Source organism: Lynx canadensis, chromosome D4, assembly GCF_007474595.2.
Source record: "Lynx canadensis isolate LIC74 chromosome D4, mLynCan4.pri.v2, whole genome shotgun sequence".
Classification (NCBI taxonomy): Eukaryota; Metazoa; Chordata; class Mammalia; order Carnivora; family Felidae; genus Lynx; species Lynx canadensis.
This window is the reverse complement of record NC_044315.2, coordinates 43,179,807-43,203,268: the sequence shown is the minus strand read 5'-3', so window position 1 is coordinate 43,203,268 and position 23,462 is coordinate 43,179,807. Positions and strand designations below refer to the sequence as shown.

The 23,462-nt window shown below is 39.2% G+C and overlaps 1 protein-coding gene across 1 annotated transcript in view; it reads right to left on the bottom strand.

Annotated features, from left to right (window-relative positions):
* The window catches only part of ADAMTSL1 (ADAMTS like 1), a 379,909-nt gene that overhangs the window by 271,117 nt on the left and 85,330 nt on the right, over positions 1-23,462 (bottom strand). Inside the window, 1 exon segment of the mRNA XM_032595636.1 lies at positions 21,344-21,580. Within this exon segment, the coding sequence (XP_032451527.1) occupies positions 21,344-21,580 (237 nt within the window).

Here is a 23,462-nt window from a genome sequence, read left to right as displayed (position 1 = left end):
ATTAAATTTTTTTTAATGTTTATTTATTTTTGAGAGAGACAGAGAATGCGAGTGGGTTAGAGGCAGAGAGATACACAGAATCCGAAGCAGGCTCCAGGCTCTGAGCCGTCAGCACAGAGACCGATGCGGGGCTTGAACTCATGAGCTGTGAGATCATGACTTGAGCCAAAGTTGGACACTTAACCGGCTGAGCCACCCAGGCGCCCCCAGATGGATTTGAACTTGAATGCAAATTCTGTTACTTATTAGCTGTATGACCTTGTCCATGTTCTCACATTTCTCCATGTCTTGGTTTCTTCTGTAATATAATTCCAATAACACCTTCAAAAGCTGTTATGAGAATTCGTTATAACAATGTAACGCTCTTAAAGTGTACCAATGGGAGAAGCTCCTAACACTATTAATTATAACAACAAATACGGCTGTGGAAGCTGAAGAAATGAGAAAGGCAAGAAGGAGATGCTAATGTGTGTTTTTAAATATTGTTCGCTGCTATTCTTTAAAACTCAAAAATGGAGCTCTCATTTTAGATAAAAATATTATTACTCATTATTCAGGTGACTTAATTTGCTCCCTCAGAAACTGCCCACTGACCTAGGATAAGGAAGGAAGATGGGAGTATTCAGAACAGGTATCAAAAACTCAGAATTCACCACCACGAACACATTGGTTGTGCCCTTAGCCAGCCGCCCAGTCCCCCTGCTTCTCCATGTCTGACCTACTTATCTGCATGTGTCAAACACCTCTCTATGAGGAAGAAAAGTCTTGACAGATTAGATACAGTAACAGATTCTCTACAGGAGCACACTCCTGTATCAATATGGACAACTGAGAATTGTCTGTCTCTGTTTGTTTGAATGGGAGAATAAAAGGTTTTATGTACTAGCTTTGGGGTACAGATGGGACTAGTTTCTCATCAGCCTGGGAAGGGTTGATAGAGGAGGTGAGATGTGAGCTGTGAACTAAGGAATGGCGGCAGTACTTTGGAACAATGAAGGCAACCTGCCAAGTCCCCCCCAAATCGGAAGCAGACTAGAAGGCTGGCCTGGGGCTTGAAGCCAGGTGGGTCCTGATTCTAGTTCTGGTACTGTGCTAGACACATTCCTCCAGGCTGCACACCAGAAACTTCTTCCTTAAAGGCCCACAGAAGTCTTGCTGGAATCCATTAAAACATTGTTTGAACCCTGGTGAACTTTTGGCTGAAGAAGAGAGGAGGCTCATGTTTGCAGCAGAAGGTTCATCTTGTCCTAGTACAAAAAGATTTTAGTATGAACCAACACAGAGGTTTTCCATGGCTTGTCTATCAATATTAACTTCTGAGCATTTCCAGCCCATCAGATTCTCCCACTAAGGGATGAAGGGTGCACCTTACTGTCCAGGGAACAGAATGACTCGGGGTGTAACTACTCTCCTGTAGGCAGTAGGCAGTAGCAAAATCATATCCATTTCTTAAGACATTTTTAAATGTATGAGCCCACACTGTAGTACCTTGTTAGAATTACTAATAATAATGGAAGATGGTACAATTTTAAGGCAACTGCAGAACTATTGCCTTAATAGATTGTTTCCTATTATGGGAAAATATCTGGGATATTGCTTAGACAATTTCTAAACAACTAAAAGTCTGGACTTTTAAAATTTCTAAGAGCCTATGTCAATAATTTTACATTATCCCACAGAAGCTACACACACTTAATAAAGTCTACTTTTATGTAGACTGAATCCCTGATTTAGAAATATACAAGCAATTTATAAAACTGTCACCATATGCACAGTCATATACAGCATCCCTAAGAGGTCCCTAGTGGCCATGACCGTTTTAGTTGCTTTATCCCCTAGTCAGGGCTAATTAGGTCAATAACAGAGACACCTAGACCAGACCAGATTGTCTTCTTGGGATTTAAAAGTGACTGGAGACAGAGAAAGACAGAAGTCTTCGTCCAGATCTGGGCACATCTGTAGCTAAGGACCTCAAAGCTGCCCTAGTTTCTATGTTTCCCGAGGTCTGGCCCTTCAGCTTGCTCTTTGATTCTAGCCACCCAGTAACTGTTTTTCTGAGTAAATAGTTGATAGTCCTATCATTGATCTATCCCTTCAATAACGCTTTCTTTGAATTTTAGTTGAACAGAATACATTTCTATTGCTTGTAACCAAAATAACTTAACAAAGAGATACATATTTTGCTAGAAGGGGCATTTGTTTTCCTATCCTGAAGCTAGGTGTATAGAAGAAAATTTTGTCAAGAGGTATGCCTCCAGCATTTTAAAAAGGGGAGAGGGGTGCTTGGGTGGCTCAGTTGGTTAAGTGTCCATCCGACTCTTGTTCTCGGCTCAGGTCATGATCTCGTGGTTCCTGAAATTGAGCCCTGCTTGGGCTCTGCACTGATAGCATGGAGCCTGCTTGGGATTCTCTCTCTCCTTCTCTCTCTCTGCTCCTCCCCCACTTGTGCTCGCTCTCTCTCAAAAATAAATAAATTGATTAAAAAATAAAACTAAAGAGGATGAGAAAAAAAAGCAAAGGAGTTAAAGGTTTTGAGAAATCCTGAAGAAAAGAAACAGAAGTGAAGGAAATAATGCCAAAGGAAACCAATAGTAAATCTATAATATTCTGGACTTAAAAAGAAGTAGGCTTTAAAGACAGTACAAGGCTTGGGACCCGTGGGTGACTCAGTCGGTTAGCGTCTGACTTCGGCTCAGGTCATGATCTCATGGCTTGTGAGTTTGAGCCCCGCGTCAGGCTCGGTGCTGACAGCTCAGAGCCTGGAGCCTGCTTCGGATTCTATGTCTCCCTCTCCTTCTGCCCCTCCCCCACTCACATTCTGTCTCTCTCTCTCAAAAACAAATAAACATTAAAAAAAATTAAAAAAAATAATAAAGACAGTACAAGGCTGGAATCAAGGGAAAGATAACAAAAATAAAATCCATACTTTCAACAATAAGAAATTGCACTATTTTCCTTTTAAAATCACCATTTTCACAGGTTAAGAGTTTGTATTTTCCTATCTTAAGGTTTTAAAAAACTTGAGTAGGTGCTCTTTATCTGATATTCAAAAGTATAAGCTTTCAAGTCTGACGCATCAGAGTCCAAATACTAACTCAGCCACTCCCAGGATATATGACCTTAAGCAAGCAAATTAACCCTTTGGGTTATAGATGGGGTTCGTGTGAGGTTTAGGTCAAGCACTCGGCACAGTGCCCGGCATGGTTAGTGCTCAGTATATCAGGTGGACTATTTTATTATTCTTACAATTACCATGATGATGATTTAACTCTTTGCCCTTGCCCATAAAATATCTAGCCTATGTATCCTTTGGGGAATGGTCAGAGATACAGAGAGCTGCAGAGTCAGCCTGTCCAGGTAGTGATGCAGGCTTAGAAGTGTCCACACCATCTCATGGCTGGAGCAACTATTCAGCTTTATCAAATGGCTACTATGTCCTAGTGCAGACCAAATATTGCAGATCTAATTTTTAAAAGATATGTTGTGAATATGAACTTTTCTTGGAAATATATTTACATATTGGCAACGAATTCAAATTTTTACAAAACCAGACTACAGCCTCTGAGGAAAAGTTGTCAGTGGCAGATATATTTGGTTGGAGGATTGCTAGTTTGCAACCTCTGCTTCAGGGCTATGATAATCATCTCGGGAGAAAACGAAAACTATACTCCAAGTTACAGAGAGAAACCTGGAGAATACTTGGGAAAATACCAGGCCATGCTTACGTAGCCCTGATGAAACCATTCTATACACACACTCCCTAAGAAAGCATGTTATAATGGGGCGCCTGGGTGGTTCAGTTGGTGAAGCATCCGACCCTGGGTTTTGGGCTCATGTCATGATCTCACGGTGTCGTGGGTTCAAGCCCCACACTGGGGTCTGTTCTGGCAGTGCGGAACCTGCTTGGGATTTTCTGACTCCCTCTCTCCTCCCCCTGTCTTACTTACCCTGTCTCAAAATAAATAAATAAACTTTAAAAGCAGTATGTTTTAAATGAGCATAAAAATGTTTCTCTGAAAAAAACCCATGCGTGAAGAGACTCAGTGTTCCTCTGACCTGATGGTATCCTACTTCCCTTCCAAATACCTTGTCAGCACTAGCTGCACATACCCTGCTCAGAGCATACCTGGGGGAGGGTGAGGGCAAGGGCCAGTAGAGCTGAACTTGCTTCACCATTGAGTATATCTTTGCCTTAACTAGCCAAATTGAATTATATCCTTTACCCCAGCAAACCATGTCCTTGCAATCACTATGCATAAAAGAAAAAAGAAAAAAACATTCACCCGTACCTAGGTCACATAAAAATCTAGACTGGAAATGGCTGCAAGACATTGTATCATTTACGCAATAAAAAGCTGTTTGCAATGAATGGGAGAATCAACAAATTAACAAGCCTTTCTTTTTTTTTTATTTTTATTTAATTTTTTTTAATGTTTATTTATTTTTGAGACAGAGAGAGACAGAGCATGAACGGGGGAGGGTCGAGAGAGGGAGACACAGAATCCGAACAGGCTCCAGGCTTCTGAGCTGTCAGCACAGAGCCCGACGTGGGGCTCGAACTCATGGACCGCGAGATCATGACCTGAGCCGAAGTCGGCCGCTTAACCGATCTGAGCCACCCAGGCGCCCCAACAAGCCTTTCTGACAACCAACAGTAATACTGAAGTTTCTCTCCCTCAGAAGCTGAGAGTAACCCAATGCGAAGAAGACAGCAGTCAAGTATGCGGTAGTTAAGAGCTTGGGAAAGCAAAACACTGGCTATGTTCTTTCATTTCAGTGTGACTTTGGCCATTTCTTCCCAAGCTTTCCTAACTCCCCACTCACTCTTTCCCTAAAATACTTGTTTGTTTCTTTAAATCACCTGTCACTCTCCCTGGCAAAGAAACTAAAGTTATACTCAAACTTAGTCATAAACCTAAGTGCACATGGGACTAGCCAGCCACCAGTTCTGGCCACTGTGTGATTGCTACAGCCTGCAGGTGCAATAGGTTTGCACTTGGCATTTCTGCAGGAATGGAAGTGGTTGTGTGTTAAGTTTTTTAGAATGTTTATTGTTGGCAAGGTTTTCCACTTGTATTTTCTTTATAGTACAACAATTTTTAAGTGAATGGAATGTTCGGTGATAATTTGGCCACGAGGGAGGGAAATTTAGCTCAGGGACTGAAATATACTCAATAATGGTAAAAGAGACCAACAAAATGAATAAATAATTCAAATCAGAAGAATGCTTTAAACGCTACAGGTCCTTAAAATCACACATACAAAAAGCACTTGCCCTTAACACAGACTAAAGAGCACTGTACTTGGAGCCAGAAGACATCCAGCTTTGAATCTGGGCTCCACTACTTGCTTGCTCAGAGACCTTGGGTAAGTCACATGCCTGCTCTGATGCTCAGTGTCTTTAGAAACCGAGTGAGGAGATTCAGCTGGTGATCTCCAAGGTTTCTTTCAAAGCCACTGTTTTGTGATTAGCTTTGGAAAGAGGTTCAAAACATTTCCCAAGCCCTCTGAATTTGTCTTGGCCTCTGGGTTCTGTTAACCACACAGATCGTTTCTTGCCTTTCTGTCTAGATTTCTCAGATTCTTAAGTGTTCCCTTGGATCGAAAATAGGCATCCCACAGCAAAAACACTTTGTACCTTCCTGATTTGAACTCCTCAAGGCAGTACAACCAAGAGGCAATAGAAAGAACAGGTGGGGTATATGACACTAATTTTAGGTGTCTGGGTGGATTTTCCTGATACTGGCAAGTAGCCCTTCCTACGAATGTTCCAGGAGAGTCTGTGGCAACCATGAGTATGTTAAAACTTGGGTAAAATTATGTTCATGGCTCAAAATCTGGAAGGTACCTGATGCTTTAAATTGTTTTTATTAAGGATTTTGGTAATTAAAGTAGCTACAACATTAAAAAAAAACTATATCTTTACTTGATATTTCTTTGGAAATATGCCAATCAGCTAGTGTACAATTACTTACTAATTACCCTTCATATTTACATTTGAGTTTCATATTAAAAATTTTGTTTTAATGTTTATTTACTTTTGAGAGACAGAGATACAGTGTGAACAGGGTAGGGACAGAAGGAGAAGGAAACACAGAATCCAAAGCAGGCTCCAGGCTCTGAGCTGTCAGCACAGAGGCTGACGTGGGGTTCAAACTCACAGACCATGAAATCATGACCTGAGCCAAAGTCGGACGCTTAACTGACTGAACCACCCAGTTTCACATTTTTAAACAATTATATGAAGTGACTTCAGACACCCAGTTTCAAAAGCTTTCCTGATTTTACTTTACTATTTAACTTTTTTTTTTCTAAACCTACGGAAAAGTTTCAAATCTTTCAAATTTCTCATATACTTAAACTTTGCATTTCAGTTTCTGGGAGGACCTATGACCACAAACTTAATAATTATATTAATTATGGAGAGAACTGAACTAATTAAAACTATGTCTGAGGATCATCTACTTGAAACATGGAATATCCTGTAGGAGCAAACATTCTTCAGATCTATTTTCTAATATACATTTGGGGAAAAAAGTACATCATACTGGAATCCTAATTGATATTTATGGTCTTTGGAAACCTTGCATTTGTGAGACTAATCCCAGGAAGGATCTAAGGGCTTCAGCAATGAGAGTTCATCCAGAGAATCTGATATGGGTGATGTACTAAGCAAGCCAACAGTTTATGTTGATGGCAAAGGTTCTGGGTAGACCTGGCCCATCCCCTAAGTCATGGGTAAATAAAGAATGGATGGCAGGAGTCCCCAAATTCTAAAGTGTTTCTAAGCCTAGTATCATAAACAAAAAATTAACTTATATAAATGGACTTTGTTTCAGCCTGAAGGAAATGAGAACAAGGCACAAATAAATTAAAATAAACTGAGGGTTGATGGGGGTTGTGGGAAGAGGGGAAAATGGGTGATGGGCATCTAGGAGGGCACTTGTTGGGATGAGCACTGGGTGTTGTATGTAAGCGATGAATCACGGGAATCTACTCCCAAACCCAAGAGCACAATGTATACACTGTATGTCAGCCAACTTGACAATAAATTCTATTTTTTAAAAGATTTAAAAAAAAAGACATTCAGGATGAATAATTTTTGTGATTTGGAGAGGGCTTGGTCATCGGAGACAAAAACAGTCAACAGAGAGATTTATTGATTTGTCAATTCATCCACACAACTGTCTCCTATTGTGCAAATCAATCTAAATACACAAAGAATAAGGTGGGGGTCTGCCAGTCAGGGGGTCTCGTTTAACTGGCGAGATGGTGATGAAATTATATAAGACAAAGGAAACAAGAAAGTAACAGGTACAAGAGATGAGAATGAATATTAATTCCCTGGGAAGTTTCCCTGAAAGACTGAGTGCTGGGAAAAAGATAACTTGAGGGGGACATAAAGGCCTTCCAGCCTCCTCAAAAGTAAATTCCAACACTCTTCCTACCTGCTTCCACTGCATCCTGTACATGGAGTGTATCTCTAGTTCTAGCCAGATGCCTAGCATTAGATGCTCAATAACCTGAATGACTGAATCAACAATACTTAATCTCTAATCCTCATTTCCTCTCTATAAAATGGTAGCATTACAACCCCCACGGGCTCACGAGAGAATTAAAGGAGGTAACATATGTAAAGTGCTTACACGGCACACTGCCTGGTAGGTGAACAGCTTAATAAAGATCAGCTCTTATTATTAATCTTAGGCATTCTTACCTTTCATAGGCGAGAAAAATGAGGCTTAAAGAGCTGATATATTACTCCATGATCACACAGATAGTAAGTTTAGAAGTCAGTCTTCAGCTTATATTTGACTAAGTCCCAACTCATCTTCTCCCTCTTTTCACATGCTGATGCTGCTGATTATAGTTATTTGTGTTTGAGCCTCATCACCTTAAGACTGGAAGCCTCTTGAAGACAAGGATCATGACTGCCCAAGAAAGACAGATATTATATGTTTTCACTCATATGTGGATCTTGAGAAACTTAAAAGAATCCATGGGGCGAGGGGGGCGGAAATAGATGCAAACAGAGAGGGAGGGAGGCAAACCATAAGAGACTCTTAAATACAGAGAACAAACTGAAGGTGGACGGTGGGGGGGGGGCGTGGGGGGTGAAGGAAAATGGGTGATGGGCATTGAGGAGGGCACTTGTTGGAATGAGCACTGGGTGTTGTATGTAAGCCAATTTGACAATAAATTATATTAAAAAAATTTGATTGAGGCTAGCTGGACCTCAAATACCTCAAATGTAAAATGAAGCATTAAATTGTAAGACTGTAAATTCTCATTTTAGTTTCAAACTGTCTTCTGTGAAATCACTCAGTGAATTAAGGAGCAGAGTTAATATCTGATACAGCTAAACAGATAATGCTTTGTTGAAAATTTACTATACTAGGAAAATACCTTCTCAAGTCCAAATTTGCTTCACTCAAAAGAAAAAAAAAAAGGAAAGATGTGCGCCTTCCAGTTTGATGTCACTATCCATTCATTCAGCATATATTCATTCAAGACCTGTCGTGTGCCAAATTCTAAATCAGTTTTAATACATACAGATAATTAGGGTCATAAATGACTTCTTGAAACAATAATGAATGAAGACGACACCCTTGTAGAATAATGGGTTAGTCATATTAACTCTGTCAAATAGTGAGGTCACGCTCTATTTAAGGTCACAGAAAACACAGCCTTTAGATTTAGTCCATAGACTTTTGAATCTTTGTACTACATTTTTAAAACAATGTTCTTTTTTTAAAAAATGTTTTAATTATTCTTTGAGAGAGGACAGAGAGACAGAGAGAGAGAGAAAGAGAGAGATGAGAGAGAGAGAGAGAGAGAGAGAAGAGAGAGAGAGACAGAGAGAGAGCAGGGGAAGGGCAGAGAGAGAGGGAGACACAGAAACCAAAGCAGGCTCCAGGCTGAGCTATCAGCAAAGAGCCTGATGCAGGGCTCGAACCCATGGACTGTAAGATCAGGACCTGAGCCAGTTTTGGATCCCCATCCAACTGAGTCGCCCAGGTGCCCCTAAAAACACCTTTCTTGAGGTATAATTCACATACCATAAAATTCACCCACTTAAAGTGTACATTTAATGGTTTTAGTACATCATGGAATTGTGTAACTATCACCAACACTGGTTTAGAACATTCTCATTATCCCCAAAAGAAGCCCATACTCATTAGCAGTCCACTCCCATTACTCTAATCCCCAGCTTTAAGCAAGTACTAATTTACTTTTTGTCTTGACAGAATTGGCTTCTTTCACTTTAGCATAGTGTTTTGAAAGTTCATTCGTGTTATAGAGTGTATCCACGCTTCATTCCTTTTTATGTAGAATAATATTCTATATAGATGGACCACATTTTATTTATCCTTTCATCAGTTGGGGACATTTTGGGTTGTTTCTGCTTTTTGGCTATTATGAATAATGATGCTATAAATAACTGAGTATAATTTTGCGTGTGTGTGGACATATGCTTTTATTTCCCTTGGGTATATACCTAAGAGTGGAATTGCCTGTTCATATGGTAACTCTGTTTAACATTTTGAGGAACTGCCAGACTGTTTTCTAAGCAGCTGTACCTATTCTGCACAATGTTTCAAGACACACACACACAGACACCACACACACACACACGAATAACTATTTGGTGTAAATGTTGCAGTAGTTTCTAATGGAACACCGGCATAGGTAATAAGGTGATTCTCCAAAGTTAGAAACAAAAATAGAAGCAGGGCATATTTTTTAGTTTTAGCTACGACTGCTGTAGGACAATCCTAAAATTTGTATGGAACCAGAAAAAGACCCCCGAATAGACAAAGTAATGTTGAAAAAAGAAAAAACAAAGCTGGAGACATCACAATTCTGGACTTTATGGTTGTATTACAAAGCTGTAATCATAAAGACAGTATGGTATGGCACAAAAACAGACACATAGATCAATGGAACAGAATAGGGAACCCAGAAGTGGACCCTCAAACATATGGCTGACTAATCTTTGACAAAGCAGGAAAGAATATCCAATGGGAAAAAAAAAAGTCTCGTCAGCAAATGGTACTGGGGAAAACTGGACAGTGAGAAGAATGAACCTGGACCATGTTCTGAAACAATACTCCTTGAGAGGTAGGCTTGAGTCCTGGTCATCACTATATATTAAGGGATACCCTAGTGACTAAGAGTGAGTATTAAGTATTTTTTGAACAAATAAATAGCTCCAAGAAGTCACTGTGCAGTAAAGGATAACCTCTGCCAAAGAGACGTGTGGCTTTTACCCTTGGCTCCTGGGAGGTAATCTCTAAACCTTTGTAATTTCCTGACCAATAGGGTGTTTTTGTTTTGTCTGAGAGCTGTGGGCCATGCCAGAGAGTCTATGCTAATAATGTGATTTATGGTGAGGGCTTTGGCCACATGGTATCAACTCAACCTCTGGAGAGGCTGGAGACTAAGGTCAGCCATGCAGGTGGTCAACTATGTCTATGTGAGCAAACCTCGATAAAACCTCTGGACATCAAGACTTGGGCGGTGCCCTGCTTGACAATACTCATGGTATTGTCACATATCGTTGCTAGGAGAAGCAAGTGCAGTCTACACAACTCTACTGGGTGAGGACAACTGGCAGTTCTGTAGCTGAACTCTTCTGGAGCCTGCTCTATGCACTTCTTCCTTTGGCTGATTTTCATCAGTATTCCTTTTGCTGTAACAAACTGTAACTCTGAGTACAACAGCTTTCAGTGAATTCTGTGGGTCCTTCTAGTGAATTATCAAACCCGAGGTTTGGAGACGCCCAACTTGAAGGTGGTTATGAAGTGAGGGTAGTCTTGGGGAATCTCAAACTTTGTAGTTGCTAACAATACTGAAACACTCTTAAAGATAATTAGGTAAAATTTAGTACATTTAGTATTTTGCAAAGAAGTGGCCCGAAGAATCATCCATGAAACAAAGATAATGAGATGACTGAAGAAAGTTGCCAGATCCTGGCAGGGCTTTCATTTAACGAAACACGGAATCCTAAGCCATAGGGTTCCTTTCCTGAGTATACACAGCTATATCCCTACTAACAATGAGGTGTGCTCACTGAAACTATCTTCATTGTGAAAATATCTTTTCCCAGAAGAAAGAGTGACACGCAAGAGAGAAAACAGGATTTTAATTGCAGCTTTACCTTTTGGTAGTTGTATGAACTTCTATGGGCCACAATCGCCCCGGTTGTAAAATAGAAATGATGAAGAGATCCCAAAGAATTGGCACAAACACATGGTGAAATGCACAGTGTACTCTGAAGACTATATGACACAGAAAAGGATAACAATTTGAATTTTTTTCTACATTAGATTCACTCTGTCTTCATCTACTTCACTAAATCTCTTTGGGAAAACAAAATCTGTCTTTCCCAGCCACGCTTAATTTCAAAGGGCAAACTGAATGGATACAACTTTCAAAAAAGGTTTTCTATGAACGCTATAGGAAGAAAGGTTTCCCACGTCACAAACTGAATAGCAAGATGGAAAAAACATTCCAATATAACAGAGAAACGTTTTCCATGAGTAGACATGATACGTGAGTTAAAAAAGGATCTAACTGGGATGGCAGGAAGGAAATATGAGATGAATGAGGACCTAGGAAATGTCACTTTTTATATCTCTTAGCTCTTCAAAGAGAGAGGATACCTCAAGGAGCTTTAAAACGGTATGCATTAGTTTCACTTCAATTTTCTCCTGAAAGAGACAAACATTTAGATTGACTTGTTACCTAACTAGTACGTGGCCCCCGAGAAGGTTAACCATGCATAAACAGGCCTGTGACTATATAAACTCAATGGAAACACACCTTTCGATTAAGAAGGCAGAGTTAAGAGGGGGAGAAAAAGGATGCAAAATCCCTGCGTGAATATCATATGGCAGACAGACATGATACATGCATTACTTTCTCGTCGCTCACCACTGCCTAAAACCAATGCCCGACCCTCGTCCTATGTTTCATTCCCAGGAAGGGGCGCACCATACACACACACATTGTTCGAACTAGAAAACCAGGCACGATCTTCAGCTCTCAATTTTCTCTCCTGCTGCATTTAACGAGTCACCCAGTCCATGGATTCCATCTCCTAATTTGTATTAAAATCTCTCCTCATCCCACCAACAATTTCTGCCCCCTTCCAATCTTTTGCCCTCACTGCAGACACAGTTCTCTTTCTGAAATACACATCGTACCCTATCTTACGTCTCCTTGAGTTATTTCAAAGGCACTCTTTTGCCCTCAATATTACAAGTCCCCAGTCTTCTTAATATACCTGACACATCTCCTCATGACATAGGCCTTGATGCCCTCTTTAGTCCTTTATCCTTCCACTGTCATTCAATTCTAGCCACTGGTTAAAGTCTTTTCAGTTCTCTTCCTCTGAGCAGGTCTTGACCCCATGCCTTAGTTAAATATCCCACCTGTCGGCCACAGGCTAATTTCCCCTATGTGGTTCCTCCGCACTATGAGAAATATATGTATGGGGCGCCTGGGTGGCTCAGTTGGTCAAGCGTCTGACTTTGGCTCAGGTCATTATCTCGCAGTTTGTGAGATTGAGCCCCACATCAGGCACAGAGACTGCTTTGAATTTTCTGCCCCTACCCCCCGCCCTTTCCCTTCTCTCTCTTTCTCTGTCTCTCAAAAATAAATAAAAACATTTAAAAAAGTAGATGCATATACACATACGTATGTGTGTATATATGTATATGTCTGTACTACTATATAGAAATAAACAGAGATGTATGCTATTGTGGGTTGAATTGTGCCTCCCCAAAAGATGTTGAAGTTCTCTCACCACTCCCTCCCCTCCTCACCTACGAACGCAATCTTATTTGGAAAGAGCCTCTTTGCAGATATAACCAAGTTAAGATGAGGTCATACTCAATTACAAAGGGCCCTAATCCAAAGGGCCCTCATAAGAAGAGACACCAGAAGAAGGCCATGTAAAGGCAAAACAACAGGCACAAGGGAAGATGGACCTGTGAAGACGAAGGCAAAGATTGATGGCCACTATTAGAAGCTAGGAAAAGGCAAAGCAAGAGTCTACCCAGAGGCTCAGAGGGAAGCATGGCTTGGAGCACACTAGCTTCCAGAACCGTGAAAGAATAAACTTCTGTTGTCTTACGCCACCCAGTAAAGAAACCCACTGTATAAAGAAATTTGGGCTTTCTTTACCCTGAAACTAAAGCGCACAATATAAATGATTACAGCAGGTAAATGAAGCCAAATCCATACTCTACAAAGAGCACTATGTTTACAGTGAGGAGAATATAGTTGAGTGACTCGAATGTACATTTTTGTATTCAGGGAGAGGCATGTAGTATAGTGACGATAGTAAAATTTTCTGTATATTTGTCAGATCCCTCCTCAGAGTGTAAGTTCAGAGACTGTTGTTTTCTCCTCTTCATTCATCTATCTTCAGTATCGAGCACACCCCCAGGTAATTCCTAAGCAAATATTTGTCACATGAATAATTTTTTTTTAAATAACTAAATTATTCACAAACCCTACAAAAGTATCACTCCTGAAGGAAAAGGTCTTACTTAACTTTGTCTCCTCAGTACTCAACATCTAGCAATGTTTTTGGAAGAGGAAATTGAAACAATGTTCAGAAACTAAGTTACTTGCCAAAATTTAACTAGTAAGTAGTAGTTCACTTAACACTTCATCTTTACTGTATCACAGGGAGGAGAGAGAAAGAAAGAATACACATTAAATCTTTTAAGCACGGACCATGCTTCCACATGGAAGTAGACGGCAAAACACAGAAGGAAAATGGCCAAGTCTTTGTTTCTGACATCACCACCGTTAGAATAACTGGTAGACATTTGATACTGGTGACTTAGGTCACAGACAGAGATGGAGAAATAATCATCCCATTTAATTCATTTCTAACTACTCACCTCAGGAGTTATTAAAAATGGAAAGAACTTCTGTGTTAGAAGCATGGTTCATTGTAACATTGCCATAGTATAGATGTCAAAACCCCATGATCCACTTTGCAGCTTACTTTTTAATTGTATTATTCATTTTGAAACAGTATTCTATTCTACAAGGTATTACTTAGAAAAAATTCTTCTTTTCTTTTTCGAAATGCTTTATTTTCTAAAATAGCAATAAGCAATATTACAAATGTGTGGATTCATTACAAAAGAGCTGGTTTATAATGGCACTTTGTCTTCTTTTGATGTACATGTATTAGGTAGCAACTGACGGATTTCATTAATTATAAAAATAAAGCGCACTTTTCTGAATTTGACTTCAAAATAACCTCAAAATTATTTTTAACAGCAGCGTATGTTCTATCTGTAAATTTATGCTACTCACTTTTATACATTTAAAACGGAAACCAGCTTTGTGCTTTACGGCAAATATACATGGGGCAATTTGGATAATGCAAATAAATGAATGACAGCAGTACTAATAGAGCTGATCCTATTTGTGATGGCTCATTAACTCTGGACAGGATGCAATTCACTCCCCTGGATCAGGAGCTGATAATGGTACAATGTGGAGCTATTAGCAAAAGAAGGTTGCCACAGGAAATTAACGGAAGGTCTGTTCACTCATTGGGAAGTCAGTATCCCCTTTTGTACGTATAACTGCATTAACCCAGGCACTCAGAAAAGTCAGCGGCAAGAAGTAGTTTGGGTACGACTACTACCACCGTTGCTGCGGCCGCCACTGCCGCTGTTACTACGACTGCTATTGCAGGCTCGCGTTTATCAAGCTCATGGTAAGCAATGTAAGCATCTAATTACTTAAGCCTTGTAGAAATCCTATCAGGTAGTTTACAAACCTTAGCTTCATTTTGCAGATGAGGAAACGGAGGCTTGGGAACGGGCTCCAAGCCACATACCAATGAATGGTGGCGCCTTGGTTCAAACCAGGCAGTCTGACTCCAGAGCCTTTTTTCCTAACTGTTCAGATGATGACAAACTCCATCCCTAACCCAGCCCTGCCTCAACTCCAACTTCATAGAAACTTGAACGACAACAAGCAAATAAGAATCCCAGAATTTCTGTCTGAGATGTAAGCTCAGAGACACCAACACAATGACTTCCCAGGAACAATGATCAGATTCTAGGATGAGAGGGAAAGGGGGAAATGTGGTTTGAAAAGATATATCACTAAACCTGTTGTTTTCACGTACAAACGATAGCATTAAAGCTGAACAAAATTTTAGCCCATGGGATATGCTGATGAAATAACACAGGGAGCACAATCAAAAATGTTGATAAACACTGACATTCTGTGACCTCTAGCCTGCCATTAACAAGCTGTAAGATCCTGGGAAAATCATACCTAGGAGCAATATTCCTCGGGGCTGGACTAGATCTCAAAGGCAGTGTTTTTCAAATGTTGGTCTGGGAAGCACTATAACAATTTCTGTGCTCTGGAGGAAAAAAAAAAAAAAAACTAACTACAGTGTAGTAACTTTCTCATAAGCAGACCATATTCACGTTATTGTCCTTCATTCTGAAATCAGGTTGTTACTACATCCTTGTTATTAACATTTCAATTACGAAATGATGATGGTAAAGTACATGATGGAAGTTCTCCTTTTCTTTTTTAATGCTTTTAGCAGAACAAGAAGTTGCTTACTTCAGCTCTTTCTAGAAACTTTTGAAAGTTATGAAATCTCACACAGGGAACCAGAACTTTGATATATTTTGCAACTTAAAATGTTCAAGGTAGTCTACATTTTCATAGCACTTTATATATAGTTCATTAGATGTTTCCTCACGAATTATCTCAGCGCTTGATAGTCTGCGAGACAATCTCATTTCCCACAGATTAAAAAATAGAATTCAGGAAGGTTAAGCAACTTGATCAAGGTTATGAAAGAAGAACCAGATTCCAATCCATGGCCTTTGACCTTAAATCCTGTCTGCTTTTCTATCTGTAAGTGCTTCATAAATCTGACCAAACAACAGGATCATAAGGAGAGTGTTCTATATACAGAGAACTAATAAATCCGAGTTTCTGGGGCACAGGGACGAAGAGTTGTATCTTTTAAGAGCTCTGCAAGTGATTCTGGTATGCAGCCTCATTTGGGAACCATTCCTGAACATCAGATGGCTCCTGTCTCTGTCCACTCAGCCTCACCAGAAGGAGTAGGAGAACCAGACAGAGCTTGGTGTTTCTGGGCAAGTTCTATCACTGAACCTCAGTCCTTCATCTGTGAAATGAAGAGAATGATGCCTAATAAGTAGCGTTGTAAATACAGTTGGCCCTTGAACAAGTTGAGATTTAGAGCTACCAACCCCCTTGTGCGGTTGAAAATCCACATGTAACTTTTGACTCTCCAAAAAAACTTAACTACTAATAGCCTACTGTTGACTGGAAGCCTTGCCAATAACATAAACAGTTGATTAAAAGTATGTTGTGTGGGGCGCCTGGGTGGCGCAGTCGGTTAAGCGTCCGACTTCAGCCAGGTCACGATCTCTCGGTCCGTGAGTTCGAGCCCCGCATCGGGCTCTGGGTTGATGGCTCAGAGCCTGGAGCCTGTTTCCGATTCTGTGTCTCCCTCTCTCTCTGCCCCTCGCCCATTCATGCTCTGTCTCTCTCTGTCCCAAAAATAAATAAACGTTGAAAAAAAAAATTAAAAAAAAAAAAAAAGTATGTTGTGTGTTATACATATTATGTACTGTGTTCTTCTAATAAAGTAAGCTAGAACCAAGAAAATCTTTTTTTTTTTTTTTCAACATTTATTTATTTTTGGGACAGAGAGAGACAGAGCATGGACGGGAGAGGGGCAGAGAGAGAGGGACACAGAATCGGAAACAGGCTCCAGGCCCCGAGCCATCAGCCCAGAGCCTGACGCGGGGCTCGAACTCACGGACCGCGAGATCGTGACCTGGCTGAAGTCGGACGCTTAACCGACTGCGCCACCCAGGCGCCCCTAGAACCAAGAAAATCTTAAGAAAATCATAAGGAAAATACATTTTTAGCCCTGTACTGTATTTATCAAAACAGCAAGTTTATGTCATGTGTTTATAAGATGAAATGTCTATATCAATATTGCTTACTGATAGAAAGCACCATAGATGATATAGGTATTACTAACATTCAACATAAAAAATGAAGAGATATTGCACAATCTGTGTATGTAAGTTTTGATAAATTTTAATTTTTTATAATAGATGGGTGTGTATCTTAAGTCAGTAAATGATAAAATAGACTAGAATCTACACGCATTTTGTGTATCCATGACATAATTAACCTTTTCTTAATTTTTTCCATATTTCTAAACCTACACAGTTCATCTGTTTTTCCAAATTGTTGCAAATTTCCAATTTTTTTCCTAATGTATTTATTGACAAAAAAAAATCCATTTGTCAATGGAGCCACAAAATTTGAAGCCATGCTGTTCACTTGTATGAGAAAAAATTATACATAAAGTGGCTGGGTATAGTAGTCACTCAAAAATGGAAGCTATATGGGGCTCAGTCAGTTAAGTGTCTGACTCTTGATTTTGGTTCAGGTCATGATCTCATGCTCACGAGATTGGCCCCGAGTTGAGCTTCCAGCACTGAGTGTGGAACCTGCTTAAGAGTCTCTCTCTCTCTCCCTCTCTCTCTCTCTCTCTCTTACCCTCCCCTGCTTTTGTGAGCATGTGCATGCACACACACTCTCTCTCAAAAAAATGGAAGTTATCTTAGGATTAATATTACTACTACTATTACTAGAATGAGTATACTGCCCAATAAAATGCTCTAACATTTCTAAGAATAAGGTATTATAAATGGTGATGATTACAGTATTTTCCCGAAGCAAATCCACAACAATTATAGACAACCCACTCATTCACAACCTTGGGACAGTTTCTAGGTCTCAGTTTCCTTTTCTCCTTGTCTGTGGATTTCTAAGTTATCTCCTGGCTCCAAATGTCTAAGACTCCACAGTTGTATTGAACAGTTAAAGGCCCAGTTTGGGATGTGGTTCTTACTTGAGTATTCAATAGGTAAAACTGAAATAATTCATACTTACAGGTGACAAGTCTCTATAGTTATGCTGTCATTTTCTATCAAGACAAGTCTATCTCCAAAGCTGGATGTTAGCTTCTTTAGAGTTTATAATTCATATCTGTCTAGCATCAAAAATACTTGAAACAGTTTGCCGAAAAAGTTATAATAAGGCAAAAACAGAGCCAGAGAAAGAGCTAAGACTCTCTAACAAATGTGGTAGAAATGGAAGAGAAGGGAAAATAGGGCAGAGAAGATGATTTTTTTTTTTCAGGAAACTAGGAGAAACTATTGAATGTGAAAAACTTCCCATTAAATTAGCATTTGAGACTTTCGACAGTTTCAAAAATTATGCCAAATATGGCCTTTTTCTTAATGTTTCTTACTAAAGACTGAAAATATGAATGATCAATATGCAGATACAAGCTAAATAAAGGATTTTTTCTAAGTAGAATGGGATTTATGTATTAAACTCTTTGAGGTAGTAGTGAGTGATTTTCTTATAGTGATTAACTTTACTCTTGTCCTTCTAAAAAACTATACACTGCATTTAAACATTCCATCCCTATTCCTCGATAATCTTGCTATTGTCTGTTCCTTCCCTCTTTTTATAAAACTCAAGTAGATTTAATCATGAAAACACAGGCTATTATGGTAATGGTAACAAGGATTCCAAAATTATATCCATTACAAATTCCATATTAAGTTGTAGTTTTTTGATCCCTTGAGCATGATTAATTTGATTTATTGCTTTTACCCTTTGCTCTAGTTGTAATCAAAATGAAAACTTTTTCCTGGTTTTAGGCATAGTTTTCTTGCTATTTCTTTGCTGTCACTGCTCTGGCCCAGGCTCCCACTTTGCCCCACCTTGGCTCCTCTAAGAAGCCTCCTCTCAGCTGGTCTCTTTGGCTCTCAGGCCTTGCACTTCAAAGCCCTACAACTGTAGCTACATTAATCTTTCTGAAACAGAACTATGATTACGTCTTTTCTCCACTAAAACTCTTTCCTGGCCACCCATTGTTAGCCATAGTCCTATCTGCCATTCAAGTATCCACTGTTTTCTCCCAAACTACCTGTCTTCTTACTGTGTTCCTGGGGGGTACTGTGCTCTTCAGCCAAACTATGTATTAGTGCCTATATGCAATCAGAGTTATCTCACCTCCTTTACCATGGTATTGCCTCTTTTCATATATTCTATAATTTACATTTGCACCCCCACAAATCTAACAAGTCACAATCCCAAGAATTGAAGGAGGCATGTTTATACTTATAACCAAATGTCCAGCACTACCACTCCATATTTAATATCTATAAAAATCTATTCTTTCACTGCTGAGATAGGATTCCCTTTCAGTTGCCAACGTATGTGAGGCCAGCTGGCAGGATTAGTCTAGAAAAGACAGGCCACATTAAACTCCTATGCAACAGGAAGAAAGGAAACTTACTTTGCTGACCTGTCTTATTTATTTTGGTCCATTCATCATGGTACGACAGTGCAAACAGCTTTGCAGTAGATGTCAGGAGACATGGAATTTAGTCCCATTTCATGATCAATCATGTAACTTTCAGAAAACCACATAATTTGTCTGTCTTTTTTTTCATTTACCAAATGGAAATCTGTTTTTATTCTAATAGTAAACACACAGAAGGGATTATTATTATTTTATTTGCCATTCCTTACAACATAACCTCTTTCCTCTATGTATTTGCTTTACAATTCCCTATCATTCCCAAAGCTTTTACAGATTTCATAATTCCATTTCAACATCAGTAAAAATCCCAGAGAAGGAAGCAAGCACTAAATATCACAAACAATGTTCAAATATCTCTTTTTAGATTATTGATTAAATAATCCCTTAGGCCTTTCCTATCTCTACAATAGTAAGACTCTATATGCAAATTTGTATCTGAAATTCACTTATTTCTTGTGTATAAAGCAATCTGTAGCCATGTATATATACATCATCTCCATCCTCCTACCTGAGAAGTGCTAGGACATACCACAATTTCCCTGTCTTATGCTTCTAGATCTTATGAAGGTTTAGCATGTCTGTCTCCCCTCTCATATGCAGAAAATCATGTCCGACATTTCACCTTTTTTGTAGTAATTCAATTACAGTTATTCCTTTTACATCAGAATATAGGTTTAGGTTTTCAGCAAACATGTGAATTCGGAGCGACTATTTACTGAAACATATTTTATGCTTATTCTTCTTACACTACTAGCTGTTATATTAGAGACTCCAAAGAGAGAAAAATTTCAACCAATATTATTTTGGGAGAAGCAAGGATTCTCAAAATGTCTACTTAGTGAAATATAAAAGTATATGGTCAGGTATAGCACACAAGAAATGATAGCAATTGCTTGTTCCAAAAACTATGCTGGTGATCCTAACCCAGGGTAGATTTTAAAATAAAGATGGCAGGGGCGCCTGGGTGGCGCAGTCGGTTGAGCGTCCAACTTCAGCTCAGGTCACGATCTCGTGGTCCGGGAGTTCGAGCCCCGCATCAGGCTCTGGGCTGATGGCTCAGAGCCTGGAGCCTGTTTCCGATTCTGTGTCTGTCTCTCTCTCTGCCCCTCCCCCATTCATGCTCTGTCTCTCTCTGTCCCAAAAATAAATAAACATTGAAAAAAAAATTAAAAAAAAAATAAAGATGGCAGATGCATTGAAAACATTCTTTACTAACTTAACTACTAACTTTCCCTCTTCTTACTACCTCCCACTCAGTTGATAAATTGACATGAGAAATCAAACTTCTTTGTTATCCCTATTTTAAAGACTTGCCTGGATGAAATTTGACCTAGCTCACACTGTCAAAGCCTTTCATTAGTTTGCATGCACTTTCAAAAAATTACAGTTATAATAATGAAGAAATAAGTTTGCCTAGAGTTTACTTGGAGATTTTAGAGTTAATCTTACCCAAGTAATTCCAAAGCTCTAAGTAGATGAAAATTGATGCCTCCAAACACACACACACACACACACACACACACACACACACACACACACACCACATGAACATACAAATACGCTTCAGGGACAACCAAAGTAGAGGTAATTTCAGAGTCTAATACAAAAGTCACACACACATCCAAGAGCTTTTAGCCTTTCATATTCAGCTGAGACTCAAAGCAAGAGGAAAAAAAAACATCCAATGCCAGCTCTCTTTACGTTGACACAAACACAACATTTGTAGTTTTAACTGAAATTAAACCTCAATTTTCAAATCTGCCATCCTTTATAAACTCTAGAAAAGGTAACATTGAATGATTGAGATAGCAGGACCATACAGAAGCTATTTACACAGAGATGCTAAAACTTTCTGGAAAAATAGAATGGGAAGAAGCCAGCACTTACTTGGCATAAACCACTGATGCACATATCCAAAGATTCTGTGTAGCAACGAGTCCCATCTAAGACTTTAGGTGCTAGTTCAACAACCAGGGTTGTTCCTTTGGCCTGGCATTTGAGTGAACAGGGGTTGTCTGGGTCATTAGACACAGGAAGCCATTCATAAAACTGGCCATGGTGCTTGACATCATTGTGAGCGGAGCATTGCTGAGCTCGGAAATCGCCTGCTTCTGGTGGGCAGTCCTGGAGAGGAAAGGCAGGAGGGACACAAATAGGTTATGAGGGCAGCCCAAACAGAAAACTGGAGAAGCCATGTGGTCTGTCAAAGTCTTAGAAAACAAAGCAAATGTCCTGGATGTTCCCGATGGACACTCTCATTTCATCTGAGAGTCATGATTGTTTGGCCCTGAAAATGTAAAGATCTGAGCAAGTAATCACCTTGAAATAGTTTTGGATTAAAGTTAAATGGGAAAGTAATAGCTTGAGGTAGATCTGATTGATATTCGTTGAGAAATAGTCACCTCGACATATATTTTCTGAAAGATGTTGCTTGGTCCATGGATCCCTCCACAATGTAATACTATTTCAGTTTCCCTGTAACTTAAGTAAAACTTACTGAAGTCAGTGGGTTAGTTGAAACACATGTGTGTTGCTTTCAGTTCTAATAATGAAAGCTATGGCAATACTATAGCAACTCCCTGCACAAAGTTGTAATAATTTCATTTGAAAATTTTTGTGGGATTGTTTGTGAGTTTTTCTAAAATGTAGGGTGCACAGTATATAGAATTAAATATGGGGAACAAAAAAGAGAAAAGGGCGTTGATGCCTGAATTTCCTTAGCTTAAGGCAACACGGCAGAGTGGAAAGGTATGGGCTTCTTGGACGCGAGCATGGCTGTGATACAGTGGGTCTCTCTGAGTCCAGGTTTCCTTTTGTTTAGAACAGAAGCAATAATACTCAGCTCTCAAAGTCACTGTGAGAATTTCATGGGCTTATGTCAGCCAAATACTGGCACATGGAAGACTGTACATGGTAGCTATTACTATGATTATTCAGTGAAGCTGCTGAAGAGAAAAAGCTGGAGAATTATGAGATCCTCTGAATTTGAATTTTAAATCACATTGGCAGAGAACAATGGAAAATAAGAATATTTTAAATGTATACTTTATAAAGGGCATTTTAAAATTAAAACTATAACTCACGATGCTTACTCTCTAAAACACGATACCCTTTAGTAAAAGGAAACAAGATTCAACCTTAAAAAGGCAAGTATCACCTGTTCCTCGGAAAGGCTTTCAGATAGATTTATTTTATTCCACATGCATTCTGATTAGGATTTACTATGGAAGATTACAGAATATCCATTTGTTGAAAGGACTTTACTATAATTTTTAAAATCTCAATTAGGGGTTTGCGTGCAGCCTTTAGGAGGTCCTAGTTCCTACGTGATCATTTCTGAGGGTTCTTCTTATACAAGGGTTCCTTCTCTTTAAAGAAGCATTGTGAGAATAGCATTACTCTATTTTATAAAATAGAATTCCTGATTCTTTTTTCAAACTTTAGTGGTACTATTAAGTAGCATATAAGGTTTTAATATTTGGGGAAGCATAAATTCTTTCCGGGCAAGATGGTATATAAACAACTAAATGTTTATTTAAGATGAACATAAAATAGCTTAAAATACAATATAAAATCTCAAAGGTAGTTTACTGATAGTATCAGATATGCTCTTGGAGTGAAGAAAACATAGTATGAAAGGAAAAATAATTTATATAACACAGGTATAGATACATGAGTACCCAACAAGGCTTAAGGGATTTCAAATATTGTCTGAAAAAAAGTATAATTAAAATTCATTACTTATTATTACTAATATTCTTTTAGAGAGAAAGAATGAGAGAAAGACAGAGCATGCATGTGTGAGCGGGGGAGGAGACAAAGAATCTGGAAGAGGCTCCATGCACAGCTCGGAGCCCCTCACAAACTTGATCTCAAGACCGTGAGATCATGACCTGAGCAGAAATCAAGCGTCTGATGCTTAACCGACTGAGTCACCCAGGCACCCCAAAATTCATTACTTATCAATTTCATACATGAAAGGCTATAGTTTAAAACCTTTTAAAGG